General features: G+C 43.1%; 1 protein-coding gene across 1 annotated transcript in view; it reads left to right on the top strand.

Annotated features, from left to right (window-relative positions):
• si:ch211-127i16.2 (probable flavin-containing monoamine oxidase A) overlaps positions 1-19,728 on the top strand; it is a 104,872-nt gene that overhangs the window by 9,821 nt on the left and 75,323 nt on the right. Inside the window, exons 6-7 of the mRNA XM_063014393.1 lie at positions 1,621-1,710; positions 9,293-9,377. Coding sequence (XP_062870463.1) covers positions 1,621-1,710; positions 9,293-9,377 — 175 coding nt within the window. The remainder of the gene's footprint in view (positions 1-1,620; positions 1,711-9,292; positions 9,378-19,728) is intronic.

Genomic DNA, 19,728 nt, shown 5'->3' with positions numbered 1-19,728 from the left:
TCGTTGTCCTGCTGGAAGGTGAACCTCCGCCCCAGTCTCAAGTCTTTTGCACACTCCAACAGGTTTTCTTCCAAGATTGCCCTGTATTTGGCTCCATCCATCTTCCCATCAACTTTGACCAACTTCCCTGTCCCTGCTGAAGAGAAGCAGCCCCAGAGCATGATGCTGCCACCACCATATTTGACAGTGGGGATGGTGTGTTCAGAGTGATGTGCAGTGTTAATTCTCCGCCTCACATAGCGTTTTGCATTTAGGCCAAAAAGTTAAATTTTGGTCTCATCTGACCAAAGCACCTTGTTCCACATGTTTGCTGTGTCCCCAACATGGCTTCTGGCAAACTGCAAACGGGACTTTTTATGGTTTTCTTTTAATAATGGCTTTCTTCTTGCCACTCTTCCATAAAGACCACATTTGTGCAGTGCACGACTAATAGTTGTCCTGTGGACAGATTCCCCCACCTGAGCTGTGGATCTCTGCATTTCGTCGAGAGTCACCATGGGCCTCTTGGCTGCATCTCTGATCAGTGCTCTCCTTGTTCGGCCTGTAAGTTTAGGTGGACGGCCTTGTCTTGGTAGGTTTACAGTTGTGCCATATTCTTTCCATTTCCGGATAATGGATTGAACAGTGCTCCGTGAGATGTTCAAAGCTTGGGAAATCCTTTTATAGTTTAAGCCTGCTTTAAACTTCTCCACAACCTTATTCCTGACCTGTCTGTTGTGTTCTTTGGACTTCATAATGATGTTTACTCCCCAATATTCTCTTAACCAACCTCTGAGGCCGTCACGGAGCAGCTGTATTTGTACTGAGATTAGATTACACACAGGTGGACTCTTTTTAGTCATTAGCAGTCATCAGGCAACTTCTGAATGCAATTGGTTGCACTCAGAGAAAAGGGGGCTGGATACTTTTGCACACCGCACTTTTCAGTTTTTTATTTGTAAAAAATGTTTTGAATCATGTATAATTTTCCTTCCACTTCACAATTGTATACCACTTTGTGTTGGTCTTTCACATTAAATTCCAGTGAAATATATTTATGTTTGTGGTTGTAATGTGACAAAATATGGAAAAGTTCAAGGGGTATGAATACTTTTGCAAGCCACTGTATTCCACTTGATAGTTTTGCGTAATGTTAGGAATGTTTTAGAAAAGCAGGGGCCCCAGGGGGTAGATTTGGGGGCCCCCAATGTTCAGATAATGACTACGGCCCTGCTGGAAAACTGTACTGCATTTACGTTTTCAGCATTTAGCAGATGCCTTTTTACAAAGCGACTTACAGTACTGTGACAGTCTACAGTCTGAGCAATTGAGGGTTAAGGGCCTTGCTCAAGGGCCCAACAGCAGCAACCTGGTAGTGGTGGGGCTTGAACCAGTGACCTTCTGATTACTAGTCCTGTACCTTAACTGAGTGAAAACTGTTATAGCAGCACTTCGGTTCCTTAGTTTCTACTCTCAGCATATAAAGTGAACCCCTTTCGTTTAAATTTACTGCATGTGTTGGTGCTTTTGCAGTGCCAGCTGATGATCCATCGATTCCCCGTGTTGACCGGATGCTCTGCCCGCTGTGTGTTGGTGTGTTTCGGGCGCAGATGTTTGGTGTAATACTGCTTTTGTCCACAGGGGGGCACTCAGCAGCTGTCAGAGAGGATCGCGGAGCAGCTTGGGGAGGACAGTGTGCGTCTGGGATCAGCCGTGACGACCATATGGCAGGTAAGAGTTACATCAGAGCGGAGGTGAAACACACACACACACACACACACACACACACACACACACACAAAACTTCTGCGGCGAGAACAAATTGCCCTGCGTGAGCTTCGGTTCACGCTGAGCCGCTCAAGACCTGAAGATGTTTTAGTAAAACAAAACGCTCCTCGTCACCTCTTGTGCAGTCGACTTCATTCATTATTAACTGCCACGGCTCGGTCAGGGCCACGACCCGGTGCTGGGCAGAAATGACCCCGTAAACAGGGTTCGCTCATTTAAACGGAGGTGCAAGGAAGCCTGAAACCCCACACAAACACGGGAACAATATACCAAACTCATTGTAGACAATTACCTGATGTTTGGATCGTTGTAGCCTGCCGGTTAAAGTACTGGACTAGTAATCGAAAGGTTGCTGGTTCAAGCCCCACCACTGCCAGGTTGCCACTGTTGGGTCCTTGAGCAAGACCCTTAACTTTCAATTGCCTAGACAATATACTGTCACAGTACTGGCACGGTGGCTCGGTGGGTAGCACTGTCGCCACACAGCAAGAAGCTCCTGGGTTTGATTTCCAGGTGGGGCGGTCCGGGTCCTTTCTGTGTGGAGTTTGCATGTTCTCCCCGTGTCTGTGTGGGTTTCCTCCGGGAGCTCCGGTTTCCTTCCACAGTCCAAAGACGTGCAAGTGAAGTAAATTGGAGATACAAAATTGTCCATGACTGTGTTTGATATTAAAGACTTGAACTGATGGTGTCATGAATGTAACCAAAGTGCATAAAACATGATGTTAAAATGCTAATAAGTAAACACATAAGCCAGATCACTAGGACTCAACCCTGTACCAGCTGCATAACTGTGTCAAGAAGTGCCTCATTAAGTGTTAATTTGCTCCAGATGGAAGTGTTTCTAATTATCAAGGTTTCTCTGTTGGCAACTTGCTTTTTTTCTAAAACGGAGGTACTGGACTCCACTAAAGATGCTAGAAATTCTTTATCTCTTTGGGGAACTCAGTGAACAGATGTTGTGGCACCTTTCGGCCATCACTAGAGAACCACTCTGGATAAGCGAGCTGCCCCAGAAGCAGTGTGATAGATCCCTTATATGAACCTATGCTGGGTGCGAGTGGCAAGTGTGCTGCTCAGTCTCAGACTTTTTGTGAGGACTTGTTTCTCGTTGGCGCTCTGAGCAGCTTGTTATATCATGAAAAGCAGTTTAAATTCCGCTGTATCTCTTTTTTGTCCAGTTTCTTTATTGTGGGCTGCTGACATTTTGTGTCTTTAGGTTGTTTCTTTGTTAACATTTATTCCACCGCCTTACCCTGGTCAAGGTCGCGGTGGGTCTGATTCATTGAGTGAAATGTAGGAAACACCCTGGACAGGTCGCCGGTCCATTACAAGGCACACAAATACACACACACACACACACACACACACACACACATTTAGGGTAATTTCTAGTACCTCAAATTAACCTGACTGCATGTCCACATGGATTTGTGGGGGGAAACCGGAGCACCCGGAGGAAACCCACATGGACACGGGGAGAACATGAAAACTCCACACAGAAAGAATCCCAGTGCTGCCCTAAATTGTACAACCCCAAATCAGAAAAAGTTGGTACAGTATGGAAAATGCAAATAATAATAAGCATTCCTTTTCACTTTTCCTTTTCAGCTTTTATTTTGTCTCATTTGTCCTATTTGGAATCACATAATTATTTAGTTTTTTCACCTCATTACTAGCCCTAAATTGCTCCCGTCCCAACTTTTTCTGGAACATGTTGCAGGCCTGAAATGCAGGAATGGATGTTTATTAACAAGTGAAATGAAGTTGAGCAGATAAAACATGAAATATCTCAGGTTCATAAATGCATTTTATTTTATTAGCATTTTCCATACTGTCCCAACTTTTTCTGATTTGAGGTTGTAAAATTTCATTCTTTAGAAACAGACACAGTTTTATTTGTCTAATCTTCTAAATGTGTAAAATCTTTACTGATTAAAATATACAAAATGAAGACTTTAGTCAGTTTGAGAGCAAAGCACTGTTACATTTACATTTTTGCCATTTTGCAGACGCTTTTATCCAAAGCGACTTACAGTCCTGTGACAGTATATAATCAAAGCAACTGAGGGTTAGGGCCTTGCTCAAGGGCCCAACAGTGGCAACCTGGCAGTGGTGGGGCTTGAACCAGTGACCTTTCTATTACTAGTCCAGTACCATAACCGCTAGGCTACAACTGCCCTGCAACTGCACTGTTTATCACCCTCTCTCTTATTGTGGAGGCAATTAATACATTTTTATTTCATTTTCATGTTTTTCCTGTCAGGGTTGTGGTGGGTCCATTTACTCGTAATCACTGGGCGCAATGGAGGTCGCCAATCTGTTTCGGGGCCTCGGGCATTCTACCATTCTTAGACTCAGTTTTATTTGTGTCATCTTTATTAATAAAATATTAAAAATCATGACTGATTAAAATATACAAATAGAAGAACTCTGTGAGGCTGTGAATACATTTGCAGAGCACTGTATCTCTCTCTCTCTCTCTCTCGTTGTGGAGGAAACGCTACCAATCATTAAACATTTGCATTGGGTAAATTGAAGGCGGCTTGTGTCATTTGCTGACAATCTTTTTAAAGCTTCACGCTAATGAAGACGCCTCGATCGGAATGAAGTCGCTATCACTCTGGGCAAAATAAAATCCATTAGACTGCTAATGGTCTGGGTTACATCACCAGCTCTGGGCTCGCACGCTCACGCTCTCAGGATTATTTCCACTTATACGTTTCTTTTTTTAATAGCTCTTGTATTGCGTCCTTTTCTATAATAGGGCAGAACAGACTGTAAGTGGGTGGCTCTTTAGCACTGACCTGGGATCAGAGTCACACTTCTCTCTGCTGAGGTGGAGGTGAGACTTGGGTTTGATTAAACTGACCTCAGAGCAGATATCAGGCTCTACGGGTCTTTTCTCACAGATTTAATCAGTAGGATTGTGTATCCCTCCTTCAGAGATGATTCAATGCATGATAATTACTATTAACAATCACAGTCTATTGTATTGAAAGTGTAGTGAAAGGAACAGCCTGGTGCTTTCAAGCTAACGCCTATCAGCTGCGTCCGTCCTGTAGGTGCTACGCTGCAATATTACGCTTCCAATAAAGTAAAAATTATGTTCCTTCTTTAATAAAAGGTTCATGAATTATTTATTATGTTTAAGCCTTGGCGGAGCGGTACCGCAGCTGGTAAAAAGGGTGCTGCACAGTACCATGAGTCCTTCTCTTGAATTTTCTTCCTTATTTTATAAAGGTATCCTCCAGATGCTCAAAAACATGAAGAGGGTGGCTGCTTTATTTGGTGATTATATGGCATGATTGGCTTTGTCGGGAAGGGGTTCACCTCAACCCCATTGAACACCTTTCTCTATGCCCTTTTAAAAAGGGTGAGTATAACTGCCTCACAGTATCCTGCCAAAATTAATACTTTTTTTCTGTCAGGGTTGTGGTGGGTCCAGTTACCCGGAATCAAACTTCAAACTTCAAACAGGTTGCCAATCTATTATGGCGCCTTGGCCATTTCCCACTCAGACGTAGTCAATCATGTCTGTACTAGGACGCCCGCCTGTGGTTGATAGCTGGATCCCCTGGATATCTTACTTGTATTACATTACTGTAATACTGTTTTTTTTATTCTTTCCTGTACTACACTGTAATGTCGTTGTGTGATAATTGTAAATTGCTGCTGTAACACCGTTTCCCTTCGGGGATCAATAAAGTAATCAATTAATCAATCAATCAAAATCAGTGTGAATCCTGAGCTTTTTTCGCTGCAACGAGACGCTGCTCCCACCTAGTGGTGATTGGGGACGATAACACCCGAAGAGTATTGGATATTTAATTGCTCTTGTATCGATCTCTAATTATTTATTTTTTCTGTGCGGACCGGTACCAGTCCGCGTCCTTGTGGTTGGGGACCACTGTTTTAAAGGATATATTTATTTATGATTATAAATAAATATGTAACTATAAAGCAAAAAGACATTGTGTGTAAATTTGAAGTGAGTTTTTGTGCTGCAAAAAGAACTCATAAACCGAAAGTGACTAAAATACTTATTTTTCCTCAGTGCAGCCTTATAGAAGTAAATCTATAAATATTATCTAGCATACTTTGCATTTGAAAACGTTTTTCTCGTATGTTAATATAAAAGTAGAGCAGCATGCTATATAGGCAGAATGTCAAATACATCCATGCCTTTTTTCTCTGATAGCTGTTCATGTTCAAGTCCATTTTTATAATCTGATTGAAGTGAGGATCTTCACACCCATACTAATAAGAAATGTTTTATGGTTTTGGTGCCTGGATCTGACCTTGGTGTTTGAGGTCAAACAGGAAGGTGGATGCTCATCATTATGGTTAAGCCCTGGCCAGATCACTGGTGTGTGTGTGTGTTTTCACCGTAAAGAGAAGCTCTTGGCATACTAATGCCCCCCAGCAGCAGTCGGCTCCTGGTTTAGCGCTAAACTGTGTGCGTGACTGAAGGTGCCTCTGTTTGACGATCGCTCCCAGATTCATTTTAAAAGACACCACTGCTGAATCCATGAAAGGACAGAAAAAGGTTTTGAACGCTGCTGGGGCGTAAAGGTCAATGATCCAGCCGAAATATTGTCCCACACTTTATAGAAAGTGGCAGAATGACCCACTTGTTTAAAAATGATTAGTTTTACTTAAATTAAATAATTTAATTAAATTATTAGTTTTACTCACTGTGTGTAGGAGTACATGTCCAGGTTTACTTTTAATTAATGCACTGTTTAAGAGGGGACAGTCATTGTTTTATTAACTTATACACCGATCAGCCATAACATTAAAACCACCTCCTTGTTTCTAAACAAACACACACACTCCCCACCCCACCGAATACAGTTACAGTGATGTCATTGGTCCAGTTTTTCTTTTGCCTTTGAGAAATGTATTTCACTAAACATCACTGTTAACCTTTAAATGTGGATCAGCAGAATGTTTTGTAAACTCTCTAAAGGTTAATCCTTTATTCGTTTTTTAGGGTTGTAAATATTTTTACACACATGTGAATGTTCCTACCACGGTGTTCTAACATTTGTGGTTGTAGGAACATTAACACAGTACCAATTTTATAAATATGAATCCTATTGACAGGGTGCTCACGTGTCACAGAGGTAAATTCTGCTAGTCCACTGCTGCTGGGATGCAGGGTTCGAATCCCTAGCGGTGCTTTTGGCCTGCTGGGTGACCACATACAGACAAGATAGGCTATGATTAAGAGGAGATGGCCGTAAGAGGCCACGATATGGATTGGCATCCTGTCCGGAATGTGTTACTGCATTGTGCTCAGTGATTCTGGAGAAACCTGTCTCACCACGACCTTGACCAGGATAAAACATGAGAGTGGATGAATTTTACTGACCTATTTTTATTAAATGCTTTATTCTAGGTTGTGGTGGCTTAAGTTACGGTACTAGTAATTAGAAGGTTGCCGCTTCAAGCCCCACCACTGACAAGTTGCCATTGTTGGGCCCCTGAGCAAGGGCCTTAATCCTCAGTTGCTTGATCATGATTGTAGGATAAAAGCATCTTCTAAATGCCTCAAATGTAAATGTTCTGGTGAGGATTTCTCATCTGCATGTACAGTAAAAAATCTGATTAAATGACATTACTACAAAACCTGACCTTGAAGGTCCGACATGTAAACGACAAATTCTGATTATTTTAATTCACTTCATCATATTCAAATTCAATCCAGTCCAATAATCTGCATGCATTTCTCTGTGGTGTTTGAGTGGATGTTTAAGACGAATGAGATCACGTATACAGAGTATTCTGAATATTATCAGCTGTTTACACCTGCATATGTTTGAGGAAACGCCCGCTGTGTTCTATTAAGTTCTTAGTAGGGCTCCAGAAAGAATACATACAAAGTAAATTGTTTTATTATGTTATTAAATAGTGCATTACTCAGTGGATGAGGATGCTGCCTTAGTCGAGAGCTTAAAGCAGGAAAACAATATGCTTTCTTTAAATAATGAACTTTTAAACAGGAGAGATACTTGATTTTGGACTTGTGACAAACTAAACTACTACTGATTAACTTATTATTTAAAAGATTACCCAACTCGTTCAATCAGATAGAATTTGTATTCGGAATGGCCTCATTAGGACTATTCTATTCTGACTGAGGAGTATACATGGACGTGTTCTATTCTGGTTGAGGTGTTCTATTCTGGTTGAGGTGTATACATGGACGTGTTCTATTCTGGTTGAGGTGTATACATGGACGTGTTCTATTCTGGTTGAGGTGTATACATGGACGTGTTCTATTCTGATTGAGGAGTATACATGGACGTGTTCTATTCAGATTGAGGTGTATACATGGACGTGTTCTATTCTGATTGAGGAGTATGCATGAATGTAGTCTGTTCTGATTGAGGAGTACACATGGACATGTTCTATTCTGATTGAGAAGTATGCATGGATGTGTTCTATTCTGATTGAGGAGTATACATGGACGTGTTCTATTCTGATTGAGGAGTATGCATGGATGTGTTCTATTCTGATTGAGGAGTATACATGGACGTGTTCTATTCAGATTGAGGTGTATACATGGACGTGTTCTATTCTGATTGAGGAGTATGCATGGATGTGTTCTATTCTGATTGAGGTGTACATGTATACATAAACATGTTATATTCTGATTGAGGTGTATAGATGGATGTATTCTGTTCTGATTTAGGTGTATACATAAACATGTTCTATTCAGATTGAGAAGTATGCATGGATGTGTTCTATTCTGATTGAGGAGTATACATGGACGTGTTCTATTCAGATTGAGGTGTATAGATGGATGTGTTCTATTCTGATTGAGGTGTACATGTATACATAAACATGTTATATTCTGATTGAGGTGTATAGATGGATGTATTCTGTTTTGATTGAGGTGTATACATAAACATGTTCTATTCTGATTGAGGTGTATAGATGGATGTATTCTGTTTTGATTGAGGTGTATACATAAACATGTTCTATTTTGATTGAGGTGTATAGATGGATGTATTCTGTTCTGATTGAGGTGTATACATAAACATGTTCTATTCAGATTGAGGTGTATACACGGACGTGTTCTATTCTGACTGAGCTATTAGTTGGATTATTAATAGATTACAAGGCCGCACGTGAACCCCCTCAGGCTATTGACTGAAAGCAAGGATCAAACCCATGTCTATGTTGCTGCGGCACTGTGCCACCGATAAATATTAAATTACTGGTATAAACTGCTTGAAAGGTTTTATACTGTTTACTTGTTTTTCATGATGGCACACATTACCAGAAAGAAACAGCACAAATGGCAACCAGTGGAGTGTGTTGGCGGGATGTGTTGCCGAATTTTCAGGCGGACGGGTAAAGAGAGGGAAGAGTCTGCTGAACTTTAAGGCTCTTTGTATTAGAGAAGCCTGTAAATCTCACGAGACGATTCATATGCAGTTTTTTTGAGTGGGTGTTATATACGCCTCAAAGATTTAAAACTCTCTCTCTCTATGTGTGTGTGTGTGTTTGTTCACAGAGTGAAGACAACGTTGAGGTAAAGACTGCCACGGGCAAAATCACCTGCAAAGCCGTGATCATTACCTGCCCCCCTCACATGGCAGGTAAGTGCGTATGCACGTGTAAATATATGTATATGACTTTCTTTCCTTGGATACAAACCTCATAAAAAGCTCTCACTGCTGCAGTGACGCAGAACACCCATCAATCATGCCCCGCTGGCAGTTTCCTGGCTCCGGAAACCCCGCCCTTCCGGCAGCCCATTGGCCGGACGGGTGCGGAGGCGAGTCGGGCGGATTTAATGAGGCACTGTGTGAATTATCCCGAGCGACAGCACTCTAAATCAGGTGCATGCAGACGGCTGACAGCGGGTCTTAAAACTCAGCCAGGCACTGCTGAGATTCACGCAGCTGTCCAACAGGGATAAATAATAGAGGCAACGTTGCTGCAAGTCATCCGCCTGACTCGTCCTCTTTCAGAGACAGGTGTCGCGTAAAACGTCAACGTTTCCCAGAAACTGGAGGGAACTAAACAGAAAGACGAATATGAAAATGTCATGTACTTACATATCGGGGCGGACAGATTTGATGCACTTGGTGGGAAGAGCAGCAAAAAAATTTCACACAAGTGAAAGACTTACATTTTTCATTTGAATAAGGACTTGAGTAGGGCGTTTAGGTAGCGCAGTGGTCTAACAGTGAGCCAACAGCAAACAGCTGTGTCTGGGGGAGGGGGGGTGATGAGGTTCCTCACTGCTGCAGCAAATGTGAACAAGTAAGGGTGGTGATTAACAGTGATCGACAGTTTGTGGTCGCCGTCATCTGATTCACTTCTTACTGAACTGCTGGAGCCTATCCCAGCTTTTCAATGGGTGCAAGGCACACAGTAACACCCTGAACGGGGTGCCAGTCCATCGCAGGGCAGACACACACACACACACACACACACACACACACATTCACCTATAGGGCAATTCAGTTTCTCCAATTAACCTGCCTGCATGTTTCTGGACTGTGGGAGGAAACCGGAGCTCCCGGAGGAAACCCGCGCAGACACGGGGAGAACATGCAAACTCCACACAGAAAGGACACAGACCGCCCTGCCTGGGGATTGAACCCAGGACCTTCTTGCTGTGAGGCGACAGTGCTACCCACCGAGCCACCGTGCCGCCCTGAACTGTTCATCTTTATAAAATACAATGAAGTTGAAGGTTAGAATCCCAGCGTTGGTGTGCTAGTGAAATATCCCACTGCACCACCTGGGATTCTGGACAAACAGCTGTGTCTGGGGGAGCGTGGTTGATGGGTTCCTCATTGCTGCTGCAATTGAGACCTTTTCTGGATGGACAAATGAGGCAGGAACATAGTCATAGTGTTGCTCTTCATACGTGATACGGCTCTCTGTCAGACTTGTGTCTGGCTGGTGAAAAGAAGCGGTCGGCGACTGCATGCGTGTTAGAATCAGGGAACTGGAAACAATTAAATGGGGAGAGCAAGAGGGGAAATGCAAAAATAGAATGAAAACGAGTTAAGTAGAAATGATTTAGTGCCTCTTTACTGCAAGAGTAACTTTTTAATTTTACAATTCGGATTTCCAAAAAAGTTGAGACGTTTTGTAAAAGAAAATATACAGAAGAATTGGTGATTTGTGAACTTGAATCTGTGTTTAACTTATAAAAGTAGTAAGAAAATATTTCCACTCTTTTCACTGATCAACTTTATTGTATTTTGTTAATATAAACACATTTATAATGTTATGCCTGTCAAACATAAAAACAATTAATAAATCACAGTTTCTTCTTTTTACTGCATTGTACAAGCTGTCCCAACTTTTCTGGAAATGGGGTTTGAATTTTTGAAACCCCACGTAAACCATCTTTGACATGGTTGCTATGGTTACGCATCAACAGCCCTATAATGCAGCATGATTTGATGATACAGCACCGGCGCTGATTTCATTTGGGTGCCGCACAGCAACATGGGTACCGAGGGGCTCTGAAAAATTGATTTATTATATGAGGTTTATATGAGGTGAGAATTTCTGCCTGTTTGGCCAAAAAAGCATTTGTGAAGTCAGGCACTGATGAGAGATGAGAAGGTCTGACATGCAATCAATGTTCCAATTCATCCCAATTGATTTTATCCACCTTTGAATAATGAGTGTAGTTGAAAAAACTGAACTTATTAATCAAGATGAGGCGCCCGAGTGGAATTATCCTATTTCGAATCTCAGCTCTGCCACTGGTTGGCTTGGTGCCCCCTATCAGACGCCCCCTAAATTGGCCACTAGTCAGCTGGGTGGAAAAAGACTGGACTAAAAAGTCACTGCTGGAGTTTTTAAACACCTCACTGTCACTGCTGGACTGAGAATAGTCCACCAACCAAAAATATCCAGCCAACAGCGCCCCGTGGGCAGCGTCCTGTGACCACTGATGAAGGTCTAGAAGATGACCGACTCAAACAGCAGCAACAGATGAGCGATCGTCTCTGACTTTACATCTACAAGGTGGACCAACTAGGTAGGAGTGTCTAATAGAGTGGACAGTGAGTGGACACGGTATTTAAAAACTCCAGCAGCACTGCTGTGTCTGATCCACTCATGCCAGCACAACACACACTAACACACCACCATGTCAGTGTGGTGGTCCTGTGGGGGTCCTGACCATTGAAGAACAGCATGAAAGGGGGCTACCAAAGCATGTAGAGAAACATGGACTACAGTCAGTAATTGTAGAACTACAAAGTGCTCCTATATGGTAAGTGGAGCTGATAAAATGGACAGTGAGTGTAGAAACAAGGAGGTGGTTTTATTTGTTATGGCTGATCGGTGTATGTACATGCACTCCAGGTTTATGGGGGCTTGTTGTAATGAATCGCCGTTCACTGTGCTATTTTCTTGTCGATTGGGTTTAATTTCGAGACTCGGTCGAGCAGGAGGTCTTTCATTATGTATAAATCAGAAACAACAAACTCAAAAGTTCTTTGTAGCTCGTTGTTACTGGTTCCATCCTGCTGCCGAAGGAGGCACGTATTATGAATTACGCATTATGATATTAGCACTATAGTGGGAGGCACCAGAACAATCAATATTTTAATAAAACACCATAATAAAAGAAACATTCAGCTTGCTCTTATCCAGATTCTTTGTTCTGGGAACTTGTTTTGACATCAGACCTGTGTTCATTATTCAGGGAAAATCTTTTGTGATTGCCTGAGAACACAGACGCCCACACAGGCAGGCAGGCAGTTTAGCAGCGTTGCCAGTTTGCATGTGTCTCTGCGAGGCAGCGAAGCTCTCAGGTTTATGATCAATCCATCTTTCGTAATGACTAGCATCCGCCTTTTCCCTCTACCATCTTCCCTCTTGCTCACATCCCCATGATTCATGAACTGCTCGGTCGCACTTGACGCGAGCAGATCTTTTCCTCACTTCACCACTCGACCCCGACACCCGGTTTATTTGTCCAGGCACCGATCATTTCAGCCCATTTTGAGCACTTCATTCGTCAAGCTCTATTTTTACTTCCACGTCTGTCTTAAGACGCTCCTCGATTGCTTAAATGCCCAGAATGTGAAGTGACGGCAGGAGTCGCATTCTTTTTTTCTCTTCGTTCAGTCAGAGACCCTCTCACGGGGGGAGATAAGAGTCTGTCTAGAACACATCAATCCTTAGAGTGCCAACAGGGAGGACTGCTGGGTAAATGGATGTCAATAGAGGACGAGCATTGTTTAACGTCCATGAGACAGTGACACTTCACCTTACGGCACTTAAATAAACTAAACCATCAGAAGGAAATGTTTATGAACCTTAAAAATATACATGGACTGACTTTTGGGTGGCACAGCAGTCTAAAATATGGCATATGGCTCAAATATCTTTTGCAACCCTGAAGGGGTACAGTGGTAGCCTAATGGGCATAGCTTTGGACTATCAGTCAGAAGATGGTCGGTTCAAATCCAGGCTCTGCTATGCAGCCAATATTGGGCCCTTGAGCAAGGCCCTTAAACCTCTTATCTCCAGAGGTGCCGTACAATGACCGACCCTGTGTTCCGACCCCAGGGTAGCACTGTCGCCTCACAGCAAGAAGGTCCTGTGTTCGATCCCCAGGTGGGACGGTCCGGGTCATTTCTGTGTGGAGTTTGCATGTTCTCCCCGTGTCCGCGTGGGTTTCCTCCGGGTGCTCCGGTTTCCTCCCACAGTCCAAAGACATGCAAGTGAGGTGAATTGGAGACACTAAATTGTCCAAAACTGTTTGATATAACCTTGTAAACTACTGTTTCTGTCATGAATGTAACCAAAGTGTAAAACATGACGTTAAAATCCTAATAAACAAACAAACAAACCAGTAATTGTGATGCCATTGCCTGGGCCAGGTGCTCAACAGACACAATTAGCCATGCCAGAGGAAGGGGCAGGGTAGGTTGGATGGAAATTCAACTCCTCACAGCTGCAGCAGAGACTTCTACTGTCTGGTCAAGTAAGGAAACATACACAGAGAAGGGATTGTGGTTTATACATGGTGATGTTCTGTCTAAAAATCCACCGCTGGCCTGTTGGTTATTAATTTTTTTACAGGTGCTGGAATTAGTCTTGTTAGCCTATGTTTAGTGACTTCTCTGTGCCCTGAATAGGGCTAGTTTGACTGCAGGGCTACTTTGCATTTGAAAAAGTACATGGAACACTAGTCTCTTGCCAAGTTCAGTACAAAAACAGTCATTGTATGCTAGGATATTTGTCTGGAGGGACAGATCTGAAAGTAATTAGATCTGAAAGTAGTGGAATGGGTGACACTGTTATGGGTGACACTGTTAACAGTCAATTCAGCCTTGCATTGCTATGAAGGCAGTTGTATCCTAGCGGTTAAGGTACTGGATTAGTAATCGTAAGGTCACTGGTTTAAGCCCCATCACTGCCAGGTTGCCACTGTTGGGCCCTTGAGCAAGGCCCTTAACCTTCAATTGCTTAGACAGTTTGCTGTCACAGTAAATGCTGAAAATGTAAATGAATTTAAAGACTGAAGAGATGAATTCAATCCGGATCCCCGGTGTGCTGTGTCTGTGATGGATTGATGCCTTGTCCAGGGTATTGCTGTCATGCGCACAGTGTTTCCTGGTAAAACAGGGCCAGCTGTGACCATGACCAGGATGAAGCGATTGATACAAATAAAATGAAATAACAACGTAATTATTTTTCAGTACAGTTCTCACACCCTGGCACTCTTGCACAGGCAACTTAGGCAATTGTCTAGGGCGGCAACTTGCCAGAAGATGAACCTTTGTCTGTACTCCCACCGCCGTGCCCCATTGAATGCTGCTTATTGATTGTATCCTGCTGCCCAGCACTGCCCAGCTCAACCCAGATGGATCCTCAACATCACTGCAAAACAGCGTGCGATCTGGACGTACAATGCGCAAACGTGCAAGTCGTCACTGAAGTCGTCAAAAACCCAGTCGCCCCTCCTCCCTGTACACAGACGTCTATAAATAAACTCACAGAAACGAGAGGAGGAGGTCGGAGTCATTAAAAGACCGCTGGTTATTTAATCAAAACCGTCACTCGCTAAATACATGTTATGGCCTGTATAAAAATACAAGTGACTAAGGTTAGTGCACGTGTCTGCTGCCTGTGTGCATAGAAACATCATTCAGAATCAATGAGTCATTATCAGTGATATAAAAATAAAGTAAAACGTCAGTAATTACACTGATAAATCGATCGATCTGTTAACGTATGCAGTACAAATACAGGTGGTGAAAGAAAACTGAACCACTGATAATATACACAATCAGCCATAACATTAAAACCACCTCCTTGTTTCTACACTCACTGTCCAGTTTATCAGCTCCACTTACCATATAGAAGCACTTTGTAGTTCTACAATTACTGACTGCAGTCCATCTGTTTCTCTACATACCTTTTTAACCTGCTGTTCTTCAATGGTCAGGACCCCCACAGGACCATCACAGAGCAGGTATTATTTAGGTGGTGGATCATTCTCAGCACTGCAGTGACACTGACATGGTGGTGGTGTGTTAGTGTGTGTTGTGCTGGTATGAGTGGATCAGACACAGCAGCACTGCTGGAATTTTTAAACACCATGTCCACTCACTGTCCACTCTATTAGACACTCCTACCTAGTTGGTCCACCTTGTAGATGTAAAGTCAGAGACGATCGCTCATCTATTGCTGCTGTTTGAGTCGGTCATCTTCTAGACCTTCATCAGTGGTCACAGGATGCTGCCCACAGGGCGCTGTTGGCTGGATATTTTTGGTTGGTGGACTATATTTTGGTCAGTGTCACTGCAGTGCTGAGAATGATCCAACACCCAAATAATACCTGCTCTGTGATGGTCCTGTGGGGGTCCTGACCATTGAAGAACAGCATGGAAGGGGGCTAACAAAGCATGCAGAGAAACAGATGGACTACAGTCAGTAATTGTAGAACTACAAAGTGCTTCTATATGGTAAGTGGAGCTGATAAAATGGACAGTGAGTGTAGAAACAAGAAGGTGGCTTTATGGCTTTATGGTGGTGTTATGGCTGATCGGTGTATTTATTTCATTCTTAAAGCTTATAAGAAGTAGTTCTACTTTTTGCCTTGAGAACAAGCTTCTTTTTAAAGTGTTTTCATCTGATTTCTGAAAGGTCTGAATGTTCATTCTTCAAGAGTAAAAGATCTTCAGTTACTTTGAGAGATGAATAAGATGGTGATTTGCTTCAGAAGCTTTTATAAAAGTTTAGTGATGATTAAAGCTGTTTTTTGTGAAGGCCACAGACAGTATAGACTACATTTCTGTGTATATCGAACAGTAGCTGCAGTATTTATAGGGGCCTCAATGCTGTTGAATATAGGAACCATATTAGACATGACTGTTTGCACTATATGGTGGCATCGTGGCTCGGTGGGTAGCACTGTTGCCTCACAGCAAGAAGGTCCTGGGTTCTTTCTGTGTGGAGTTTGCATGTTCTCCCTGTGTCTGCGTGGGTTTTCCCCGGGAGCTCTGGTTTCATCCAACAGTCCAAAAACATGCAGTTAGGTTAATTGTAGACACTGAATTGACCTATAGGTGAATGGTTGTGTGTATGTGTGTGTGTGTGTGTGTGTGTGTGACTGACCTGCGATGGACAGGCACCCCGTCCAGGGTGTTACTGTGTGCCTTGCGCCCATTGGAAAAGCTGGGATAGGCTCCAGCACCCCCCTAATGACCCTGATTGGATAAGCAGTTAAGAAAGTGAGTGTGTGCAATATATGGTGCATCTAGTACTTGTCTGTTTGATGGCTAAAAGTCACTAAAATCACTGTACAAAGTTTACGAATCAGTTAGACTCTTTAATAATAAAGACCCAAAACGTGGTCTGATATCTTCTTATTCTTCCTCGGCCTTTGTCCCGTTCGGTTGTGGGGCCGGCTCTCGGCGGATCATGATCCTCATTGATTTGGCACAGTTTTTACGCTGGATGCCCTTCCTGACACGACCCTCCCTATATCCGGGCTTGGGACCGGGCAAACAATGCACTGGTTTGTGCATCTAGCGGCTAGGTATCTATAGGACAATTTAGTATTTCCATTTAGCCTGGTGGCATGTTTTTGGACTGTGGGAGGAAACCGGAGCACCCGAAGGAAACCCACACGCACCCGGAGGAAGCCCACGCGGACACGGGGAGAACACGCAAACTCCGCACAGAAAGGACCTGGACCGCCCCACCTGGGGATTGAACCCAGGACCTTCAGTGGTACCCACCGAGCCACTGTGCCGCCCCAAACAACAAATAAACTGCAAACCCTTTAGAACCTGCCAGTCTCGGTTTATGCCCACTATTTAAAAACTGAAAATACAAGTCTTTTATTCATTCATTCATTGTCTGTTTTACCACTGCTTCATCCTGGTCAGGGTTGATGTGGGTCTGACTCACTGGGTGAAAGGCAGAAAAAACACCTACCAGGTTGCCAGTTCATCACAGGGGTTTCACACACACACACACACACACACACAGTCTCACTTATTTTTAGTAGCTCTGATTTAACCTGACTGTCTTTGGACTGTGTGAGGAAACCGGAGCACCTGGAGGAAACCCACACGGACACAGGGAGAACATGCAAACTCCACTCAGAAAGATTAAACCCAGGTGCTTCTTGCTGTGAAGTAACAGGTTCACAGGTGAAGTGGCACAGAAAGTACTGTGAGTGCCACAGAAATTTGGGTCCTTGCCTTTGGTCACTTTCTGTAGGGAGTTTGGTATGTTCTCCATGTATTCCTACCTCCTGCCCTGTCTGTCTTGACTCTGACCATGATGAAGCGGCAGTGGTAATGGAAGAACGTATGGATGATTAGCTTGTGGGCAACAGGATGGACCAACAGTTTATGTTGTATGTTCTCGGTCCATGTTGCTTTCCTTCAGGTACTCCGGTTTCCTCCAACTCACCCTCTAGGTTAACTGGCAGCCCTAAATTGATTCTAGGTGGGAGTGACCAGTCCGTAGTCCTGCCCTGCCCTCGTAGTTTCTGGTGCAAATGATCCAGAATTGCATCCTTTTACCTGCTTGTTGGATTTTATCTCACAAACATTAAAGACTCCTGGTGCTCTGCCAATGCCCTCCAGATAGCATCTCTTCCTGAACCAGGAAATCTCTGTATCAGTGCCATTAAATCGTTTGTGAGTGCCACAGCTGACAGCGGGTACCCAGATTGGTAGTTGTGTGTGTGTGTGTGTGTGTGGGTGGATCGGCGCTGCCTTTGAGGATCTAATGCTTAATTCTGGGTATTGTGGTGCGAGTGGGTGTTCGGTTCGCTCCGGTTGCTTTTTGTGGTTCTTGGTTTAGGAAGGCATGTGTGGGTGATTAGGTAGGTCGCACTGTGTGCAGCTGAGCCAAAACACATAATACACACCAAAGCCGCCGCGCGCACGCATCACACACCCACTGAGACCCAGCTGAGCACCCAGGCAAACACTTGACAGCCGGCTGATGACACCGTGGATTCAGAAAGTATTCAGACCCTTTGACTTCATGCACACTTTGTGTTGTGTTGTGGATTTGATTTTGAATGGATATGATTTCTGCCATTTCTACCAAGTGAAAACAAGTTCTTAAGATTCAATTAAACATAAAAACTCAGATCTCCTACTTACAAAGGAACTCAGAGGTTTTGCTTTGGCTCTTCAGATCGTGTTTGCTGTCACCGAGATGTGTTAAGATAAGATAGTCTTTTATTATCCCACAGGGGGAAATTTGTAACGTTACAGCAACTTTCAAGGATATACAGATATAAAAAGTGTTTATAGATATATTAAAACAATATATAATACACCGATCAGCCATAACATTAAAACCACCTTCTTGTTTCTACACTCACTGTCCATTTCATCAGCTCCACTTACCATATAGAAGCACTTTGTAGTTCTACAATTACTGACTGTAGTACATCTGGTTCTTTGCATGCTTTGTTAGCCCTCTTTCATGCTGTTCTTTAATGGTCAGGACCCCCACAGGACCACCACAGAGCAGGTATTATTTAGGTGGTGGATGATTCTCAGCACTGCAGTGACACTGACATGGTGGTGGTGTGTTAGTGTGTGTTGTGCTGGTATGAGTGGATCAGACACAGCAGCGCTGCTGGAGTTTTTAAAAACCGTGTCCACTCACTGTCCACTTTATTAGACACTCCTACCTAGATTTAACTTGTGGTTGGTTTTTGCTGTGATCATATAATGGGGACTCAGAGTTTCTACTATTCTGAGTCTGAAGCTCTGCTGGTGGCTACTGGAGCAGTACTGGTGCATAACTGAGCACTAGAACTTGCACAAATGAAGCATAAAACACAGAGAAAAGGCGAGAACTAAGCGAGCCTCCCGACAAAACAAAGCCTATCACTGACAGAGAGACGTCGCCAGCTAGCGGACAATTACTGAACTACTGGTCTTGGTACACTTCTCACAGTCCGTTAAATACAAAGTCTGTTAAATAGAGGTTCATTAAATCAAGGTTGTACAACAATCAAGGTGAACATGCTAGTTCCTGGGATCATGGGATGTAAATGCTAAATACTTCAATTAAATGTGTATACAGCATTAAATTGAAGTATTTGGCATTTACATCCCTTGTTTGTTGCACACTATATCATGTTGTAGACTTGAAATAGATAGAATTGTCATTTTTACCCATTATTTTATGCTCAGTCATGCAAAATTACAAGGTTAAATGTTTAAAAATCAAAAACTAAAATCATTAATTTTCAAAAGTTTTCAGACCCTTTATTCTGTACTTTGTTGAGGCCTTTTTTGGCAGAAATTACAGCTGCATTTCTGTACAAGCTTTGCACACCTGGATTTAGGCGGTTTATCCCATTTCTCATGACAGATCAGGTAGAGATTGTCTGTGAAATGCCATCTTTAGTGTTTTTTTTTATAGATGTTTGATGGGTCTCGTCTGGGCCACTCGGGGACATACATGTTGAAA

The sequence above is a fragment of the Trichomycterus rosablanca genome, chromosome 18 (assembly GCF_030014385.1).
Source record: "Trichomycterus rosablanca isolate fTriRos1 chromosome 18, fTriRos1.hap1, whole genome shotgun sequence".
NCBI lineage: Eukaryota > Metazoa > Chordata > Actinopteri > Siluriformes > Trichomycteridae > Trichomycterus > Trichomycterus rosablanca.
This window is presented reverse-complemented; position numbering and strand designations above follow the sequence as displayed.